This window comes from Ascidia mentula, chromosome 8 (assembly GCF_947561715.1).
Source record: "Ascidia mentula chromosome 8, kaAscMent1.1, whole genome shotgun sequence".
Taxonomy (NCBI): Eukaryota; Metazoa; Chordata; class Ascidiacea; order Phlebobranchia; family Ascidiidae; genus Ascidia; species Ascidia mentula.
The window spans coordinates 2,650,912-2,672,155 of NC_138573.1; the positions used below are offsets into that span (position 1 = coordinate 2,650,912).

At 39.9% G+C, this 21,244-nt stretch overlaps 2 protein-coding genes across 2 annotated transcripts in view; one reads left to right on the top strand and one right to left on the bottom strand.

The window, feature by feature from the left end:
- LOC145910763 (uncharacterized) overlaps window positions 1–21,244 on the bottom strand; it is a 44,171-nt gene that overhangs the window by 10,202 nt on the left and 12,725 nt on the right. The window contains exons 21-61 of the mRNA XM_082997967.1: window positions 21,071–21,237; window positions 20,657–20,750; window positions 20,229–20,345; window positions 19,561–19,835; window positions 18,960–19,132; window positions 18,606–18,708; window positions 18,358–18,469; window positions 17,648–17,805; window positions 17,226–17,379; window positions 16,803–16,918; window positions 16,380–16,521; window positions 16,146–16,297; window positions 15,646–15,752; window positions 15,177–15,314; window positions 14,459–14,618; window positions 13,932–14,149; window positions 13,446–13,559; window positions 12,659–12,831; window positions 12,111–12,252; window positions 11,648–11,768; window positions 11,158–11,353; window positions 10,736–10,876; window positions 10,030–10,236; window positions 9,360–9,529; window positions 9,206–9,249; window positions 8,645–8,852; window positions 8,207–8,321; window positions 6,082–6,238; window positions 5,712–5,880; window positions 5,418–5,527; window positions 4,915–5,044; window positions 4,357–4,544; window positions 3,969–4,100; window positions 3,643–3,768; window positions 3,177–3,341; window positions 2,619–2,738; window positions 2,185–2,319; window positions 1,733–1,874; window positions 1,329–1,497; window positions 791–972; window positions 214–365 (exon numbers count right to left, since the gene is read on the bottom strand). Coding sequence (XP_082854093.1) covers window positions 214–365; window positions 791–972; window positions 1,329–1,497; window positions 1,733–1,874; window positions 2,185–2,319; window positions 2,619–2,738; window positions 3,177–3,341; window positions 3,643–3,768; window positions 3,969–4,100; window positions 4,357–4,544; window positions 4,915–5,044; window positions 5,418–5,527; window positions 5,712–5,880; window positions 6,082–6,238; window positions 8,207–8,321; window positions 8,645–8,852; window positions 9,206–9,249; window positions 9,360–9,529; window positions 10,030–10,236; window positions 10,736–10,876; window positions 11,158–11,353; window positions 11,648–11,768; window positions 12,111–12,252; window positions 12,659–12,831; window positions 13,446–13,559; window positions 13,932–14,149; window positions 14,459–14,618; window positions 15,177–15,314; window positions 15,646–15,752; window positions 16,146–16,297; window positions 16,380–16,521; window positions 16,803–16,918; window positions 17,226–17,379; window positions 17,648–17,805; window positions 18,358–18,469; window positions 18,606–18,708; window positions 18,960–19,132; window positions 19,561–19,835; window positions 20,229–20,345; window positions 20,657–20,750; window positions 21,071–21,237 — 6,094 coding nt within the window. The remainder of the gene's footprint in view (window positions 1–213; window positions 366–790; window positions 973–1,328; window positions 1,498–1,732; window positions 1,875–2,184; window positions 2,320–2,618; window positions 2,739–3,176; window positions 3,342–3,642; window positions 3,769–3,968; window positions 4,101–4,356; window positions 4,545–4,914; window positions 5,045–5,417; window positions 5,528–5,711; window positions 5,881–6,081; window positions 6,239–8,206; window positions 8,322–8,644; window positions 8,853–9,205; window positions 9,250–9,359; window positions 9,530–10,029; window positions 10,237–10,735; window positions 10,877–11,157; window positions 11,354–11,647; window positions 11,769–12,110; window positions 12,253–12,658; window positions 12,832–13,445; window positions 13,560–13,931; window positions 14,150–14,458; window positions 14,619–15,176; window positions 15,315–15,645; window positions 15,753–16,145; window positions 16,298–16,379; window positions 16,522–16,802; window positions 16,919–17,225; window positions 17,380–17,647; window positions 17,806–18,357; window positions 18,470–18,605; window positions 18,709–18,959; window positions 19,133–19,560; window positions 19,836–20,228; window positions 20,346–20,656; window positions 20,751–21,070; window positions 21,238–21,244) is intronic.
- Window positions 6,594–7,802, top strand: LOC145910376 (proteasome activator complex subunit 3-like). The gene is made up of 2 exons (XM_082997476.1): window positions 6,594–7,109; window positions 7,464–7,802. Exons 1-2 carry the CDS (start codon window positions 6,594–6,596, stop codon window positions 7,800–7,802), a joined length of 855 nt encoding a protein of 284 aa, XP_082853602.1.

A 21,244-nucleotide genomic window follows, 5' to 3' on the forward strand; every position in this document is an offset into this window, starting at 1 on the left:
TATTCAAGATGAAACAAAAACGTTTGGCGGCAAAAATGACATGGTGATTTGTGGTAGCAGCCTTTATAAAACTCACACAACGTCACATACAGTACCAAAGTTGCCCTGCAGTTTACCTTAAAAACCCGCACTTACAACGTGCATCCACGTTCCAACTGACTTTTAATACATGGTGTATTTACTTATTAGCAGCATTAGTAAGAATATGCTTACCCTGCATCCGCCCCTCGCCCACGATTTTTTCTTCTGATCGAATTTCCTGCATCCGGGAGTAGCGATGAGGAGGTGGTAGATGGTGGTGTTCTTCATCCCAACTGAGCGCCGTCTTCTCACACGAGCTCCCGGGGAAGTTTGTGTTACGTTCACTGAAAAAAAGAAGGGACAGAAACTATTTAACAAACTTGCTCTATTTGCCATTTACAAATCTCGCTTTATGACGCGTTTATTTGAATTTAGGGTTTTTGCATTCGTTCCCCTACGTTGTGAAATATATGTTTGAGTTGAGAGTAGTATGTCGTTGGTCATATAGTTCGCCTCATGGCCCCGAATCTTCTCCTAATTCGTGGCAAGCTTCTACTGCGCATTTGCACTATGATAGCGCAGTTCCGGGTTTGTCAGTTGACCTGGGTTATTCTTAATCACCTTTTTTGTTTCGCAAATTAACTTCAAGTTAATTTCAAAGGCGTGCAGTATTTAAAATAAACAACTAATGTCATACCACCCCTAATAAGACATCAAACACAGGTTTTCAAAAGACTTCCAACACATATTATGACGTCACACCGCTTACATTTGTCCTTGATCCCGATGAAGAAAACTCCCTTCTTCGTCACTTCCTTTTCGGGGATGAAAATCTTGAAAAGATCCGTGTCGCTATCCACCTTCCACAGCTTGTGGGGGAGGGAGAATTGGTAATCGTGCAATTCCTCAGTCGGCTTCAACTGATGCCGAATGAAAACTTGGAATTCTGCCCTGTTGTGTAAAGTCTGTCGTTACAGTGTTCCCAGGTGCCAGCAATGGTGTAGTCAGATTTATGGGTTATTTGTGGGTTTAAGCGAGTTTTTAGTTCGAAACGCTTCCACAGGAAAGAAAATGCGTAATTGCAAATTATTTTTTGATTGAAAATAAACAGAAATTGGATAATCGGAAACACCTGAACTTAAGAATCTTTAACTTAGATATGCACCAGTAACAATTGTATAATGATACTAACATCTATTCTTTTTGAAATGAAGAACCCCATTCCGTTTAATTTTTGATAGTTTACATTTTCAGGCAAAAACCATGAAATTTCAAACGATACAATGCAAAAATAACAAGAATCTTACCTCTCGTCCTCCGGTTCGACGACGATTAGAATCGCGTTGTTGGTTGAAATCACTTCGAATTTGCTGATGGAGAGTCCAGTATCGTTAATGCTTCTAACCACCGTCACCATGTCACGTTGAGAGTCGAACTTATTCGGAATCGAAACTCCGATGCCTGGTTTTTCGTCAGCTTCAAAGTAAAAATGCTACCTCTTTTCAAACTGTTGTTAAGCACCCAATACAACTGATCAAATTACCAAGTAGCAGTCTTTTGTGGATATAAATCCTTATAATCATGTAACAGTGTTGGCAACGCAGCCACTGCTGGATCGAAACCGCTTTTATATACGACAAATTTGCAAGATATACTATAATCTGTAAGACGAATCGCCAAGAAAATGGTCGATCCGACTTTAAAAAGGAACTGTGCTCACTGTCGTCATCCGTATCATTCACAGATTCCATGTGGTTTCCATCGTTTCCTCCGATCCGGAGCATAGTAACTGGTGAGTTGATTAAAGCTGCATCCTCACCAAAGCCGAACGGGTTTTCTTTGAAGGCAGTCACCTGAACAGAACGTAACTACTTACTTGTTGAACATTCGCATAAACTAACATTGGAGAAAATTAACGTGAAACCATCCAGAAGTAACTTCAAAACATCACCAAGAAAAAGCAATAATAATTAGATTAGTAACAACAAGCTGCACTGATAAAAACAGATTGAAACATTGTTCATCTGTTTAAAGCTAACATCATAAGTAGAGAAGTTTAGTAATATTTCGTCAATGATAATCGAGAATTAGAAGTAGTGGCGACAAGTTGGATTGACTTCTTTGAACATTTTAACACTACACTGAAATAACGACGTGTTAAACCTGCATATCAACTGGTTCTGTGAGGTTAGTGGCGTTGTTGCCGAGCAAGGTGTTGGCGTCGGGAAGTTTTATCGATGTTCCGCTGTTCGTTGAAAGATCGCGATTGGAAAGTTCTCTCGGCGAAGTCTTCTCAACCTGTACAGAAAAATAGCATACAGGGGCCGGTCCTTGGCAGATTGGGCCGATTTCACCAAATCGGGTACCACGGTGTTAGGGAGTCCCAAAATTTATCAGGAAAAACAAAAACGGTAAAATCGAATTGAGATCTTTTATAGGTGAAATACAGATCACGCATTTCCTGGGCCTTATAGCATAGTATGTGGGGGACACACCTTCTGTTACAAACAACAGGTACGGTATTACAGAATACAGCATTAGGCGGTGCACGTAAAAGAAGCTAACCAGTCAGGCTTTCAAGAATTTATTTCTCAAACCTTCATTTCTAGTTGGTTCGAGCTGACGTCAACCGGTGGTTCCCCTTCCATCTGTTTGTTAAGTAAAGCGGTTGCCGTGCTTTCCATCGCTTCCACCGCATTCTCCACAACGTCCTGCGACTGTAGGAAGCAAGTGGGTGTTATTAGAGAGCGATTAAACAACAGAAAATCTTAAGCCTTCGCGTTCAAAAATACCCAACAATTTTTCTAAAAATGTCAGTTGTTTGCCAGGATCGGCCAAAAAAATATGGCTCACCATTTCGTAATCCATCGTATAATCGTACATATGCCAATGCATTTTCAGGCTATTTGTGCTATATGTATTAGCATTTGCAAGTTTTTGCTGCCAATTGTTTTTGTATTTACTTTCGGGGTCTTTATATTAACTAAGGTGTTACCTTAATCCTGTAAGGAAATTTTGCATCAAAATAATGTTCCAGGAACGGGTTTTACGAAATTTCGTTCCTCAGAACGGTCTTGTAACAAAATTTCGAAACAAAGGCAAATAATGTATTATGACTTTCCCTATGTTACCCACAAGGTCACAACATGACTTACCCCAAGGGCGCTTCTCCTAACTCGCCGCTTTTCGTCTTTTAGTTTCTTCTTGTTGTAATACTCGTACTCATCAGGTGACAAATCTCGCTGATCCAACACACCGTAGTCGATTTCGGTTCTCTCCATTAGTTGGGACTTCAGCTGTCCCATATCTGTCTCGGAGGCCTGCCGTTCAGGACGAAATGGAAGTAAATTACGGATAGGAAGAAAATCACGAGACTTTTTTGTGGCACAAGTGCACTTATGGCGGTGACAGCGACTCACAAAATAATTATTGCTTTGATAATTGTCGGCCTAAAATACATTGGAACGTGATTGTGAAACGCTGACGAAACCGGTATTAACAAGACGTTAAATGCATACATGACATTTTGGCCAACAAACATGGGAGCGCCACTTTAAAGTATTCTCGCATAAAATTATTCAGGGAACACAAAGTTCATAATCATAGTAATAATAATGTCACCTTGGCAACGCTTCCAAGCGAGCCGACAATATCAGAAGCAGCTGACGTCACATCTTCCTTGTTTGATTCGCCGGCAAACTGACTGAGGGACCCAGCCATACGTTTGACTGTGCTTGCCGCCTGTTTCTGTGGAAACCAAACTAGGGGTTATCAACGATGCAATCGGCTGAAACATTTCAACAGTATCATATTTGTTTATTTATTAGGGGCGTATACATTAGCATACTTTGCACACTATTTTTTATTAGCTTTAGTTGGATCCACAATACATGTCCAACGATGTTTGCAGACTACGTCATTTTACATTTTATTACGTAACAAGTTACCTGAGCTCCCTCATCAACTTCGTCAGTTTTCCGCGTGATGGCGCTCATGGCACTCGTCATTTGTTGCAGGTTGTCGATCGACGTCATACCGCTAGTGGCAGCAGAGAGCGCCGTAACCACATCGGAGCGAAGCTAAACATAAACTACGTTATAGCTTGGGGATGAGGGGGGAGAGATTTTACGGTCGCGTCATTTAGTAAAAACAATACGGCTGTTTATTTTGTTATACGACAGGTGACCTAAGAACATCCAAGCGCTAGAAATGGACGCTTTAACAATGGATGCATTAACAATTGACGGTTTACTGATGGACGCTTTACCGCTTTGATGATTTACCAACTAACTAAAACTCAAAAACCTCAAAAAGAGAACACGTTGTAAAACCCACATTTTTCTTTTCGTTTTTGGCGATCAGTGAGCCGTTGTTCGAAGCGTTGCGAGGAGTGGCGGCTGTTGTCACGGCAACGGTGGTGGGCGCCTGCGTGGTTGTCCACGCTTGGGTCGTTGTGAGGTTAGTTGCGGTTTGATTACCAAGCACTGCAACCTCGTCTTCCTCGTCCATGTTTATCAACGAGGCTGACGGAAGAAGGAATACCGTTGGAGCACAAGGGCAAAAGTCGTGTTTGAATGCGGGTGTGTAAGACAGGGTTGAACGTGAAAAAAGTAAAAAAATCTTAAACCGGAATAAAAACCGGATTGAATAATTAACCAGAGTGTTTTGGTAACATTCTTTTGCCGGTGTTCCGGACCGTTCCGACTTGCTTTCGGCACTGGTTTAAGCGGCAAATTTCACAAAGGAAATATAATCAAGCCTTAACGTTTCTTGCACAACAGTTTGTCATGATCGCATGTGACAAGTAAACGTTTGCACGATTACGACAAATTGGCATCAAAATTGCAGTGGCGCTCTGTAAATAACTAAATAAAACAGCAGATCTCTACTCACATATGGACTGCACCAATTGAGCGGCCGCTTTGCTGTTCCCAGTGTTGGAAAGGATTGCTAGTTTACTCGCATTTCCGCTTGTTATCCCGGATAAAGTCGATCCCATGTGTTTGGAGTCGGGAGGAACGATCTATCAATAACATAACTTACGTATTTATAAACCTTCAGCACAGATAAATCCGCCCCGTTGGGTCTTATACAATTTGGCAAGCCAGAGGTATAAATCAAAATTTTAGTATCGTATAAGATTAAAAATTATACTGTAGTTTCATGTAATTCTAATGCACGTTTTTCGGCTTTTCTATTGCAAATTCAAACATTAATTATTGTAATTAGTTTACTTCATAAATACTAGTGTATATGTAAACATTTAGTCTGCTTGATACACGCATATGCTTCATATTGACCCGTCTGTCCATTTTTTTGTAATTTCTGATCCGAAAATGGAAAATTATGCCCACCCCTGATTTAGCATTTTTTTAAAGGTTTTACTTAATACCGACCTGCAAGTAAATGACATTGGATAGAGCACATTCACCGTACATATCGCATACTTGGGCGATTACAGTGACACCATAGTCTTCCGACGGGTCGCCCAAAGCCATGGATATACCTGTAAAGAGGTATTTTATGGTAAAGTTGAATACACAGTTAATAAGGACATATATGTTTTAAAACAGAATCAAATTACACAGCATTATCCATATATTAACAAGGTGTAGGGAATCGCATTTCCTCATTTATTTTTAAAATTTTTGTTGTTGATGCAAAAACAGATATATATATATGATATGTACCGGGTGTAAGCAGCACATTGCCAAAGTACAGCAGCAAGCGCTGAGTTTTATTGGTCTGAGGGACTGTAGTAAATTTGTAAGTGAGAGTAGATTTTGGCAACCTCTCTCCTTCTTTGGGATACGTCCTCATTTGACCTTCATCTTTCCAGTTCCGGCATTCAAATATTACCTGTGTGTTCAAAGTTATTTACACCAATGCACATATCTCGTAGCCTTTATTTTCTATAAGATTCAGTCATTGGCAACCTAACATCTTTTTGGAGTTAAGTTAGGCCAAAAATCTTGATAAGGAAGTTAGTTTTTGTTGTTTATTAGAAGCCCAGAAAATGCGAAAACACACAAAATAAAATTATATTTTCCATAACAATACCTCATCAACTACAGCCCCTCCCTTGTAAAATAACCTCTGATAATGATCAACATAGGGGTGATATTGTAATGCACGCTTGGCTGATTCCTTGTTATGGTCGAACAATAAACATTGTGACGTACGTCGGTCGAATGAGATGGAGAGGCACATGAACACCCTGCAATAAAACAAACATTAAATTTTCAGATAAATATATCTTTATTCAGTTGAAAAGGTTATTATTAGACAATTTTCTTTAGAATATACGTATTGTATTTTTACAGTGTGTCCAAATGCCACTAAATGTACGACACACGGTAATACAGAATATAACATTTTTCTTGCAACTATACTTTTGTATCTTTTGGTGCCCACTAATTACCCACCTGTTAAGAACCACTGTAATACATCATCGCATATAAACGTTTTTATGCGTAACAAACGTCTGTGTTACATCACAAAAACTTGTAACTACAGTAATTTGTGTTTTTGTCAACAATCCAGTAGAAGTTATTTGGTAGAGCGCTGGCAAAATGGAAGAATTCAATTCAAAGTTGCAAGACGACGCGAAGTCGTTATTCGAAATGCAGTTGCCGAATCTATGCCGGCGATTCCACAATATGTTAGACAGTGAACAGTTCAATCAAACAGCAGCTGAACGAGTAAGAGTGGCGGCGCGTTCCAGTTGTCAGAAACTGGCCGAAATCAAACAGGCAAAGTTAGGAATTTGGCGGGAATTAACAAAGAAGGCAAATGTTGGTTCAAACAGCAGTGACGAAGACGAATTTCACACACCTATGACTTCAGACTCAGAGTTAGAGGTTAGCGAACCTCCCCGAAAGCGACTGAAAAAGGAGTTTTTCAAACGCAAGAACGCCCCCAAAACCAAGACCGATGACAGCGATAAAAGCGACAGCGATGGCGAAGCCGACAACGATGCAGTACTGGAATGTAATCCACACATATGCGCTATGATGGAAGTGTTGAAGCCAGAACTAAGGGCTGTTACCGAGTGCTGTAACACTGTGCGGGCGTGGGTGCAGTTACAGGTTAGTACCAAGCACAACAGTACCAAGTATACCCAATATTAATGCTGGAATAAAAAATTAATTGCCACACACTTTGTATAATAGAACAAAGTACCTTTATTTGTCGCTTGTTTAATATTTGATCACTTATACAGAATTTTAAAAATGTGTTAAATGTTTCGTTTGGAACTGGTACATGTACTGCTAATAACTGCCAATATTAATAAAGTACTTTATTTCCAACTTATACTTATTATGGATAGTTGCAGCAGTACTTTAAATGTAAATAAAACAAAATTCATTTTGAACTACTACCAAGCTTTACACCTTTCGCCTCAACACAAGTGTCAATTTTTTTTTGCTAAATCGCCACAGGTACCGGCTATGCAAGACGGTAACAACTTTGGTGTCGAAGTACAAGGTGACGTGATAGAAGAAATAAGACGAGTGGAAGGCGAAAGTTCAGCATTTCTGCAAGCGCTTTCCCTGTACCACCTCACCAGGGCTGACCTTGCGAGCAAATACGCTAAAAACACTGGTGTACTAGACTACAGACGAGCTATTGAGGAGCTGGACAGCAAAGAGGTCACCAGCCTTCGGCTGATAGCACGGGAAGTCAGGAATTCGTGCGTTACGTTACTGGATACGATTGTGAAGAATATGGACAAAGTGCTTTGTCCCCGCGCGAACAACGAAAACATGCTTGTGTGCTGATGCACGTGGTACTTTTGCGATTTTTTGGTGGGTAAAAGGAGATTTTTGGCGGTCTTGCTAAAAATGTTAGCGGATTTTCAAACAAACAATTTGGTGGGTTTTAAAATCTATGTGAGGTGAGTACACGCACTGTTTCGACCTGTAAGGTCTCATCAGTGCAGCTGTTGAGTGGCACTGTGCAAGCTTTTACACTTGCAGGCATACTTTGCTAGCTTTGCAATAATATGGCTTTTTTTGCACATATATGTGAGGTGAGTTTTCACTAAATCTGACAGACGAAATTTGACATCTATCTCGAAAAGAGTTGGCAGTCACATTTAGGATAGATGTAGCCTAGATGCGTGTACCCTTCAGCGCAAACTTTCTGTGAAGCTGTCTGCTGCTGTGTTATGAAAAAACATTACCGTGTAAGGCAGCAGTGTTGGGAACATTTCTCAAACGTGGAATTATCCAGAACTTTTTTCGGTTCCACTCCAGTTAAATGCAGCTCTTTGAACGGGATGAACTCTTTGCAGTTTCCTGTAATTATAAAAAAAAACATCGAGTTCTTTCGCGTATTTTCAGGTGTTGCTGAGAACTCAAAACTTTCGTTTATTCCTACTATCACGACTTTTGTTTTCTGCTAAAGGAGCAACATAGGGCCGCCTGACCGTATTTTAAATTTTTTATCAAACCACGTTTGAAAAGTCTATGGTTTCTAGAAAATCTTCACTGCTTTCTTTGAGGCAACTGTGGTCATTTTCACATATTTTTTTATTTATATAAAATAAGTGTCCATCTTTTTCCCAATTAACTGCGATCACAACCAGGAAGAATCAAACTTTAAACGCCTCTGTTCACACCTATGGAGGCTGCTGTGGTGCATTCTCCACCGTACGGTGGAAGATTAGTGAGAAATTCGAAATCCGAGAAGCTGAAGACTCTGTCGTCGAGTCCGTCCATGGAGATGTTGATCCTCATTACATACTTCCTTCCTCCAACCAGAGCGTTCTTGTTGAGGACTACGATTGGTCGGGAGGAGTTAGTGGTGGAATTTTTTTCCCATCCAAGCTGTAAAACAAAGGTAAGGAAGACCTTTTAGGTCGAAACAGTTGCCATCTGTGTGCAGCCTATACACAATTCATGTTATTGGCTCCACATTGCTTATCAAAGGTAAGGAAAACCGTAAACCGGTCGTCTTAAAGTTTGAAACAAAATCAGTTTGGTTGCTGAGAGCCAACTGGAAGTAACAACATTTTTCTAGCAGTTTTTCTATGTTGAAAAACAGTAAAATATACATCTTTTTGTCTTGCTGATGTACACGTACGGTTTCATCACTATCTGCAAAACTCCAGTGGTTTATTTAAACTGGGGCACAAACCTATAGAATTCTCCAGACCTTAAAACGCTACAGGATTACTCACGATTTCAACATATATTTCTTTCTGCTTTTTCCCATCTGCAGATGCTGCAAAACAATTTCAGATAATTAAAAAAAATATCCAGTCGAAACGGGAAATATTCAGTTGAAAAGGGTCAAATTCAGTTAAACCAGAAAGCTGCAATGCGGCAACTAACCTTCGGACATCAAACTGTGGTTGTTTGTGTGCGTTCCGTTGCTCACAAGAGCCACCTCGTACAACGTCCACTTATATCTGGGTCTCCGTATCTCCTTGCAGTTGTAACAGATCGCCTGGAGGCCGAGAGATTGCGTTGGATTCATCTTGGTCTTGCAGTTCTCAGCACATCTGCAGGTTATGAAATATGTTTATATTTATATCACCTGTCGGGGTTGCATGTACATAATTTTCACATTATGCAACAGGAAATAATAATTGATTTTAGTTGCGATATAACTAATGTGGTAAGGTAGAAAATTTAGCTATTACTATAGGTTTTTTTTAAACAGGCGTGCGCTACACCAACGGCTTGCGGATAGGTTATCTAATCCTGTTTTTAAGAAAAGGCTAAGACCGGGTCCACACTCACGCTTTGCACCGGCGGAATCTTTGTTTGTTTCAATGTCCCGAGCGTACGCCCGCACGCCGGCGTATAATGAAACAAACAAAGAATCCGCCGGCGCAAAGCGTGAGTGTGGACCCGGCCTAAGGTATTTTGGAAACCCATCCACAAAATTACACAGATTTAAATCATGGACTCTGAAGTCGAAAACGTGTTGGGACAGAGAATAATGCATTCAGGTGAAAATAAACAACATGTCGGGATTCCTAAGTTAAACCACACATACTTGATTTGAAAGTCAGGGGGGTCGCCCTCTTTCACGATGATCTGTTGCCTGAACGAGTTGGTTCGATCACCCTTACTGACCAGAACGCGGAACTGGTATTCCACATACAAATGCATGAGACTGGTGTTGAGGCTGAACTTGCCTGGGCCGGAAAAGTGAATGTCTTCCATGTTTTTGAAGCAACTTCCGGAATTCAGCAGAAGCATCCTGAAATACGAAAAACGTTTGATTTGTTTTGCCAACAAATATTAAATTGGCAGTTGGTATTCACAGAATTCTCAACCAAATATTCAATAAGAAAGAATGAAATTATGAGAGGCAAAACACGTATTTATTGGGCTGCTGTTGCAGGCATGCCGCAATTTACAATAAAGCTGATTTTCTGGCAAAAATATCTCAGTTTATTTCTCCGACGTTTCGTCTGCCATACAGCCACACTTAAACAGAGTTTAACACTGCAATTCAAACGTAAACCACGCCATATTCAAAAGAACCATAAGAAAAATAGGGAAATTCTAACACATGTTTCTGTTACGTGAAGATCTGTTTTAAATTTGCGTTGCCACGATGCAATACTACCAGTGTATCACTTTGTGACAAAATTAATCCAACAACGGCTCCTAAATGTTGAGAGTTTATCAAAATGTTGAGGGTTTATTATGATAATGTAAACATGGGTGCAAAGAGCCAGCAAAGTAATGTTTACTTGTCGTCTGTGTAGTTCTGGCAGAACCAGTTATAAGATAGACCTTCCCCTCTTCCACTAACAAGATCGGGGTCGTAAGAAACGGACTCCGCATCCCACGTGACTATCCGGTTTGCTCCTACGGTCCTCATCGTTCCTCCCCTTCAAAAAACAAACAAAGAATAAAATATGTCACTTTTCGTTGGACTCAGAGATGAACCAAATAATGAATGAATTGTTTTGATAAAAGCTATGAGTACTTTGGTAGCCTCTTTTTCCTACTGTTTGTTTCGGCCACAATGGGAATCGAACCCACTTTATCCTGGCTTTCAACGGTAAGTTTTTTCCACATGACTGTTCTTCTTAAGATTTTAATCTAATAACTCTGTTTGGATGCATTTCACTACAAACGAATCTCGAAGAATCGTCAGCAAATGACGTACTTTATCTGTGCCACTAATGGCGATGCTTCTACAAGCAGATAGATTGCATCCACGGCAGTGAGATCATGTTGTTCGTCCAGCACTGTGATAGCGACCGATACCCGGTACAATCCAAGTGGAAATGTTAGAGCTGGAACCATGATTTCAGATCCCAGAGCTTGGAGCGGAAAGCTGTTGATTGCGGTCCGTTTGTCCTCTAGTGAAGCAAACGTTGGTTAGCCCTCTAAAACGTCTAAAATATTAACAAATGCAAAAGGAGGCATGGAAACGTTTCGACAGGTAGACCTTGGCATCGCAAGTTTAAGGTTTCTTACCTTTTCGGAAATTAAAAGTACATACATATACCGATTTTGGCAAAATATTTTAAATGATCTACGTGCAGCAAGTATTGAAACCGTGACAATGCCACACAATTTGTGGGCATGTTTCCGCCAATGACGCAATGCAAAAATACTGATATGAACAAGGCTTGGACATAAAATTGTTTCACCGGCAAAACTGATTGCTCCCCATAGAAACTGGACGCCAGGAAAGTTGTTACAAATGATTGTGGGAGTTGCCGACATGAGAAGTTTGTGAGATCGGAACATTCGCTTCGGGTCGTTGATGTTCTGTAAATATTGCAAGAAAAACGTATACTCAGAGTGGATTATTTTTGTGTTTTGTTGCTTCAAAGTAGAAACAAGAATATGATTATGGTTTAGAAGAAAAAGAGTCATAATGATCATGGACCTGCAGTACAGCACGAACTAGCTTTTAAACTGGCACAGAATTCTCCCGATTTGCGGTACTTTTTAGACATCATAGATTAGTTGGGAACCTTGCTGTCTGTATGTCATTGTTGTTCGTATTTTTCTATTTTGACATAACTAATTTTTTTTTGAAAGAAATCATCTGAGGATAGGCACGTGCCAGAAAAAAACATTACGATAAACATCCAAATCGTAAAATACCTTGCCCTCCTCCTCTATAGTGATAGCCGGATAAATACATCCCCGCTCATTGATTGCAACATTCACCGACGATATCTCGTACGTATCAGAGTCGGAGACGTTTACGATAACTTCGAACACAGTTTCCATGTCGTAATCGTGCCTGAAAACATGTGGATTAATCAGAGTTTGTAAAGTGGATTAGGACTTGTCGGCGATTGAATCGAAGGGATCCATTCTAAAAGTTCATTTATTCAGTTGATCCTTATTTTTTGAGGAAATTTTTGTCTAATTAATGGGGCATTTTTTTAGTTTAAGTTATGTTAATTTAAATCAATGCACGATCAAACTGGTAAGACTTGTATACTAGAATTAATACCAGAATCTGGCCTTGGTTGGGCGTTGATCTCTATTTAAATAACTTTTGATGCTTTTAAAGCATATAATTAAGCCAAAACGTTTTTCTTATAAATCTGCTGACATCTATTAGAGGCTTATTACTTCATTAATACACGTACTATCCAACTGTCCAGGTGCTGTTTATTAAGTATACGACCTGTCACACTCACCTCACTTTGATCTGGTTCGAGTTGCTGTTCGGGTTGGTATCAATCACAGTACAATTGACGTCATCGCTATCACGACAGAAGTGGGAACAGTTGCTTCCTAATATGGAATGATAAGCTACCCCACCATCACCGAAATCCCAGTGTACGCATCCACCGCCACCCAAATACACAAACTGGAAAATGTAAAGGATGAGATATGGTGAAGTATATAAAGATAAACGGCTTACATCTGAGAAAGATTTGAATAAACAACGCTCGAGTTTTATGCTTAAATACGGCACTTGCGACCACGGGAAAGTATCACTACCTTCTCAGTGTTTAAGCTGGTTTGAATTGGTTCAAACTATTTCGACGTTCAAATTACAACGTCTATATGCTTGCTTGTGCACTGCTTTTATAAGAGACTGACTATGAAACCATTTTCATAGCACGAGCTTTCGCGAGATTGATCTCGCTTCTTCAGGTGCAGCAAATAACGTGTCAAATAAAATGCGGAAACAGCGCTAAAAACAAGAAAGAAAAAAAAGAAAAACGCACGAAGAGGTGATCATTGTTGGTCACTGAGTGCCCGTGGCATCTTGGTGCGTATAATGACTCATAAAGCCCCAGTCTCTATTGAGACCGTGGTTGATAGAGTCAAATAGTCAGTCTCTTATAAAAGCAGTGCACAAGCAAGCATATAGTCATAGATCAGAGGCTGACACGACAAATTAAAGAAATTAAATTACAACGTGTTCAGGTAGGTACACAAAATAAGTAAATCCCAGTTTTTTGGACGGCGTCTTACTGTAAGTGTGAGTTCGACAGTTTCGTTCATGACCGCCACGTTGTTGTGAGTAATGGAACGAATCTGAAAGCCGGAAACCTCCTGCCAGAACTTGCGCTCGTAGTGATCGTACGTCTGAGCACAGCAGAAGAAAATATGTTAGATTTTGGCAGGGTAACTTATTTTTGGACTTGCATGGGCAAGTGTACATTGGGTTGAACGTTCAAGCGAAGCAAAGCTTTTGTCTGCATGTCTGTACAATCAACAGCTAGCCCAAACATTTTTCATCCCTCATAAAATTTGTGTAATTTCCCAAAATTCACCTCCTTTTTGTACCGTCACTCTTTTTTTAATTTTAAACCGTTTCTTAACCGGATCATATTTTGCATTTGTCCTCAACATTCACTTATTCATCTACCGCAAGAAATGACGTCAGACCAACTAAAATGACGCAGTAAAAATCATTCGCTCGTCATCATTCTCCGTTGAAATATCGCTCGATCTCACCCTGCTTATAGTAAGAGGAGGAGCAGTGTTCCGATCTTCTTCGTACAGGAGGCAAGCGGATGTATTGTGGTGGACGGAGACCGAGAGACATTGAAAGGATCGTTCCTCACAGCAGATCTGTAAACACTCTCCCACTGTTTCCGTGGTGACAGATTTTCTCGGGATGGAGTTGGCGAGGTGGGTGTTCGGAAAAAGGTAGAAGTCGCCCGAGCAAGGAGCTGGAATGAGCGAGTGTTAATTATAACTTTCGGCTTGTGGTAAACTTGTTTTTCTTATCGCGAATCCTTGTTCCTTTGTATTTAAGAAACAACAAAAAAGGAATTCGGCAACATCGTAACTCTAAACTCTTATTGGCCAGGAAAACCAAGGTTTGTATCCCGGTGTGGTAAAAATATTTAGGTATTTAGTATAAAAGTAAGTTCTCAGAAGGACACACCAAGTATGGTTGTTACGTTAGTTTTAAATATAATATTTTTTTAGGCATTGCAATTGCTCTTTGCATATTTCCCGCTACGAAAGGTACCTACTTTTGGTTATAAAGTCCAACTTTGATTGACTGCTGTAGGTGTCTTTGTTGATTGCCTGGACCATGGCTTGATAAGTCGTTACCGGCTTCAATCCCTTCACTAAGTTGTAGGGCTTTGCTTCTGCCAAATCGTCGCTTATCTGGTCTACGTGTTTCGTTTCCTGAAAAACGCAGGTTTGTAACGAATACTAAAAGTATGATTGCCAGTGTAGAGCATGTGAATAAATGTATGGGAGACTGATTCGGATTGGAAGTAACCAACGCAGCGTCACTGATCCGACTTTCTAGGTCAGTGATTTGTGGTTGCGTACCACTAGGAGGTAAAACAATTTCGACGCGTACCACCTGGTTGAGTGTTACAAAGTAATCTAGGGGATGAAGTAACAAACATTTTGAGCTCACTTACGATTTTTCAAACTCGAACTATATCAGCAAATTACGAAAAGGTGCTCGCGTACCACCTGGGATACCGTCGCGTGCCACCCTTTGGGAAACACTGTTCTATGTTGTGACTGGATACTTTTAGGCCACCAGACCAGCAGCACGATTGTCTCAAAAGTTCATGCGCAAAAACCAGTGGTGACAACTTAACGAGAAATACATTCTTATATATATATATACAATATAAACTTGAGATCCGTCGCCCTCTAAAAGGTGACTGCTGCCCAAGATAACTCAAGGGATTCATCTATAAAGCTTTGAATTGCGTACGAACATACCACCAATGTTAAGTTGAGCGTGGGAAAAACCTTTCCATCATCGTAATCTTCCTCCTCTCCTCCATCTGCCATCCCGTACTCTGCTCCTTGATCTCCATTTGTTATTTGCGTCTCGTTTAGGATGCGGACCTCATAAATCTTCCCAAACAAAGGAGTATGTGTTTTGACGTATAAGTTATCATTTTTTTGAAGGAATGTTTTAAGTGTTTTTTTAGTTTTGTAATTCAATGATGATTTATTGCTTAGACATCTGTTTTAGTAACACACAAAATAAACCATACGTCACAGGGCGTATTGATACGTAGTCACTGAAAAATGCATTTCGTTTCCACCAAGTACAGTAAAACCAATAATTTTCCGATTTTGAATTTTTGTAGATTTACTAAATTTGTAGATTGGTTTCGCAGAGAAGAAGGTTCTCAGCCTTTAAATTGCGTCGTAATTTCAATATCATAGGATGTTTCTATACCTGCACCCGGTAATACTCGGCGTGCTGAACAACCTTCCATTCAATCTCCGCCTCCGTATCCATGTAAGGTTGAGTCACCAACGTCACATTTCGTGGTGAAGGGAGTTCTGCAAATAACATCTACATTCATTTGGGGTTCCGCAGTAATATTACATGCAATGGCATGACAGGCAGGATCACCCCACTGCGCAGGTCCTTGCTTGGCGATCACAGCTAACGTATCGCGATCATGAGGTTTTCAGGCTTGGCAGCCCAGGCAATGCAGCCCAGCTGGATCAGCCACATAAAGTGGCTGCCAAGCCTGAAAACCTTCATTTGGGGTTTTTACAATTTGCTTACGTGTAAATTTACACACAAACATAAATATGGTCCAGAAATGTTGGTTTTAACATTCAAAAATTTGTAGCAGTGTTAAATTGATACGGAGACTTCTGGTAGATACTGCAGGCGGAGTTTTACTTGATACCATGAACTGAATTTGAGGAAATTTGAAGACTTACTTGTAAAGCGCTTGAGCGATACGGTGAAGCTCTCTGTGTTCCGGTTGATTGCCTTCATTTCGACTTTGTAGAAAGAGGCGGGATGCAGGTTTCTCACGGACACGGAAGTGAACGGAACCCGGAAGTTTTGCTTTTGCAAGTGTAGAACGACTCTACAACGAACAAGTAAAATTCTAAGTTACAACAACAACAATAGTTTAGACTTAGCGTGTGAAAAGAAAGGACCCGACTTACAGAATGTGATCGTCTTCGCGCGTTTCAATACCAACTTTAACCAGATATTCATGCGCCAAGGGTACGGGATCCCACGTGATCAGCATTGAACGATCCGTTATGCTCAAATCGGGAATGGAAAAATTTGTTGGTGTTTGTAGCTCTGATCAAAAAACTCAAATCAATAAAACTCAAAACTTCTTTAAGAAAAACAAAATTATATATTACTGTACGTTATTAGTATTGCTTGTTTTTAGTAAAATAATGAAATCTAGTCTGCCCAAAAACATTATGTTCGTCCCATTCCGGATGGCTGAAGTTGTGTTTTAACTCACATCATCAGTAAGATGTATTGCCCACCGATACCGTTTTATAGTCTTGAGAATGGGGCGACATCTTGCGGCAAACAATTAATACATAAGATTGGCAACAGACAATACTCACTTGTGTAACTTTTTACTGTCACTGACTCGCTGTAAGTTTTAAGCGTAAGGTTTTGAGCCGTTATGGTCGCGTTGTAAAGTTCTCCGGAGCTCAGCCCATCGATAAGGGCAGCTGGTCTGTAATAGAAAAAATACATGTGCTTTTTGGTGAATAATGACTGCACGCTTCAGGTTATCAGTTTCTAGAAATAAGGACGACATGGTTTCACCCGTATTTTCCAATTGTTTCTTAGGATTTTACAAGAAGGCGAAATTGGTTAAAACTGGCAATACCGAAAACATGCTTGATTGAAATCAATTTACTCCACTAATATTTTTAATTTTATTCGCTCAATTTCTAAAAATTATTGTCATATCAACATTTTATCGAAAAAATTTCGGAATTCAAAGAAAAAAGGAAAAACACTCATTCCTTTAAACCCACGTTTTAACCCTCGTGACTCGGAAGAAGGCGTCAGTTCGGTTGCCAATGACGACCGAGTACTCGTCGGCGCTCGGAACAGGGAGCCAGCGTAGTTCGAAGCTGGACGATGTCACGGAGTCTTTCACGATGATTACGTCATCCGGAGTAAGAAGTTCTGCACACAATGTAAAATGGCATCAGTGAAAATGGGACGATCTACTAAACGGCGGTGAGCATAAGTACATTGGCGATTCGCACAAGGAATTTTTTGTTTAACCACCAGTGTTTGGGAGGGTGTTTGTATCTTCAAATTTGATTTCAGTATGGATAAAGTCTTGTTGCCAAGGATTCCTGTACACAATTACGTTTAATACCCAGGAATTTGTGAATAAAGTTATGCAGAATAAAGAATACAATATTACGTCACTAAATTTCACACTCACTGGTGTATTGCATGATGGATCTCTCCACCCCTTCAGTGCGAGCGTTCTGACCACTCACGATCACGTGGTACAAAGTGCCGTCCCTTAGTCTCGTAACAGTCGCCTCGGTAGCCGCACTGCTAAACTCGAATATACTCTTGTGGTCTCTTGTCGGTGGTCTGCAAAAAGCGTTGATGATTTGTAAAACTTTAAAACAAACAGTAAAGCACATGTAACTGCTAAGAAATTGAGTTTTCGGACGGTTTCATTGCAACTACAATGATTGTAGTTAGCATGAGCTTTACTGTTTGATTTGAAGATTTCTAAAATCGTGAATTATGTTCCCAAATTTGTAAAACGTCAAGAGTTTACTGTGCATTCTAAAAGCAGTGAAATCTGTTCTTCAATTCCTAACGCTAACCCTCGTTATTATAAGCTGGGGTATAACCACTGTACAAATAAAGTTGTTGTCCACGGGACTTTTTTCAGATGTACCGCAAAGATGCACAACCGTCCCATTACAAGATAATACAAATAAATAGTTTACCGAGGTTCGTATGCGCACCAATTTCTCCACTGATGTTAAAAAACATGTTTTTCCATGCAAGAAAAAATTATTTAAGCTTTAGAAATCTAGGTACACCAATCGACGAAAAAAACGGGGCAGTTTATTGTTTCCAGCTAACATGGGACAAATAACATCCTCAAGCACGCCTGGGAACAATACTGACGTGATAATGATGACATATTTGCTAGCAAACGTCACAGTATTCCATTTCAGGTGAAATCGGTCGTGCTTCACGCTTGACCGCACAACTCGCAGATTCTCAGTCGGCGACAACTCTGGGCAAATAACAGTTATTTATTGACGTCTTTTGCAATGTAATAATATTTATCATCAATGCAATTATCAATTGGGGTTGCTCTACATGTAAGAGTTAATTTTCGCACATTGCACAGTGCAAGGGAGAGGACTCACTAGTTATTTTCCAAATAGCGGTCTTCTTGCTGACCACGTGGTCGTTTCCCGCCATCACAGTGATCGTGTAGTTGGTGTTTGGGTGAAGTCCCTTTACTGTAACCTGTATTTAAATTAAAAACTAAATAGTATGTTGACCAAACTGAAATATTAACCATCAAAGTGATTTAATTCGATCAGCTAATACAGAAGAGAAATTTAGCGCAATCTTAGTCGTATTAAAACGCATAATTTTTACCTTGGGAATTGATGTTCAAAAATACATTTCTTTGAAGCACTTGTACATGCTTGGTATTTACAATACGTGACAGTGAGTTTACTGGTGGTTTAAATTCTTGTTTTTTCGTTCCCTACCTCAGTGCTGGATGTGTTTCCGATGCCAGAAGGTTCTGGAACATTGGACCAGAACTTGGCTTCGGGTCTTATCCGAACTTGGTAGTAATTCGCCTTCTCCACGGCAAGCCAACGTATCAACATCGTATCGTTCGTCACATCTTTAACCTCGACCGACCGCGGTTTCTCCAGTTCTGCCACACGTAAAAGGTAAAATTATAAAAAGTAAAACCTATTTTTTGACTATGGATATTAGGCAAGTTAGACTGAATAGGTTTGAAATATTATTTATTTTGGCCACAGAAAATATTTCAGTTACGTATATACTTGTTCAAAACCAAAATACTTTAATAAAAATATTTTTTTAACATTTTGCTAATAAATTGCTATAGTTTGCATTGCAAACATTTCGAACACTGTTCCGCGTTACAATCATCAGAGCAAAAGGGTAACTGATTGTACAGGCAATTCCAAGCAACGGGCATTGACTTTTTTATCAAAGAAAAATAAAAAAACTCGAATCCTATCGTTCAGTTTTGTTAAATACACTTCGGAGATGAACAATTTTACCACTGACCATTTGTCGAATATTCTTCATTCTGAATCACAGATTAGCACTTACCGGTAAACGTTTGCAAAACGACGGGAAGACTGTCCGTGTTCCTGTTAATCGCCCTTAAGAAGACCTTGTATTTGACCGATGGCTCCAAATGGTTAAAAACCACCTCAGAAGCGGTCACGTTGATGTAGTAAGTGTTCTGAAGATCTGCGTACGAACGGTTGGATTCCACCACTTCGTACCTGCGACCGTTGCGCTTCAGGCTGATGAAGGTTATGAAGCTGATGTCCCCTCCACCCGGCTCTCCATGGGCTGTCCTCCTTGTTCGTTTGCTTCTCCTGTAAAAATTGCACGGACATTTGTGTTTAGAAATGCTTTTTCAAAAGATGTTATAGTTTCGATTGAATTTGGTGACAATTGCGAAACACCAAGTTTGTGAAATAAAATTTTAATTTCAATGGTTTGTGAAATGGGTGGGACACAAGCATTTAAAACAGAGCGGTTTTAATTCTTTCCACGTCCTAATGTAAAACGACGTTTGCCCTCATGTAAAAATTTAACAATACAAATAGCATAAAATTCCTGGCATATTTCTTATAATGCACTTCACTGATACCATTATTGGCTCTGTTGCTATTGCATAAATCTATAATCAAAATTAAGATATCTAAAACACGTTCCATCAACAAAGGCAAAAAATAACAAATTTTATGTTCATTCGTCCGTCCCACCTGGCTCTGTTCGTGGTCCCCGAGCTCCCGAGCTGGATGACGTCAGTAAACGTTGTTTGATCCAAAGAATCGGAAGCTGTTGGCTGAGACTCGTTGAAAAGGGGGTATACTATGAGGCTGTAACACAAATTGGGTCGCCTGTTAGATATAAGGATAAATGGAGTGCCAATAAAAAGCATTTTGTTTCAGTAACAAGCGACATCCACGTATGTTTGCGACGTAAGGAACAACACCCAAATGCTGTTTTTACCACTATCGGTTTGTGTACTTTACCCATGTTCAAGCGTTGGAGGTTTGAAAAAGCTTCATATCACTGTCACACAACATTGCTTATAATTATCGACCTTTATAATGTGAGGTACAACACCTAAACACTTAATAATGTGAGGTACAACACCTAAACATTTAGATAGCTTATTTGTTCTAACCTGTACAAATCTGCGTTCTCCACAGCTTGCCACCGAATCCTCAACCTGCTGTTGCTCACCTCCCGAACCACGACTTGCTGCGGACGAGGTAGCTCTGGAAAAAAATTGGTAAAGTTATCATGAGGTAATTTTGTGCAAGGTTTTATCTCAGGAAAACTGGTTACGTAACAATTTGGAACAGGGTTCAAACAGTGTTTTATTATATAAATTCGCAATACGAAATATTTAATATATTTTTTTTTAATCTAACCAGAATATTATAAAACAAAAAAACAAAAATATTAAAAGCAGTTTGTAATACAGCAAACTTCTTCAGTGGGAATCGTAACGGGAAAAGGTTAAGAGGGATTGGGATGGATAAATCTGACTACATGAACACGGAAATCGAAATTAAACTTCAGCTTATAGACTTACTTGTGTATTGGATAATCTCCGAAACTTTACTTTCCGTGTTCGGGTTCCAAGCTTTCATCAGAATTCGGTACGGAGTGTTGGCTGTGAGGAACTCAAACACCTTGGATGGTTTGTCCGATCTTTCTCGTAATGTTTCGGGAATTCTCGGGTATATCACCTTAGCCAACCTAAAAT

Coding starts and splice junctions, on each gene's coding strand:
- LOC145910376 (XM_082997476.1), top strand. CDS start 6,594: ATGGAAGAATTCAATTCAAAGTTGCAAGACGACGCGAAGTCGTTATTC. Junction 7,110..7,463: donor GGGCGTGGGTGCAGTTACAG/GTTAGTACCAAG, acceptor AAATCGCCACAG/GTACCGGCTATGCAAGACGG.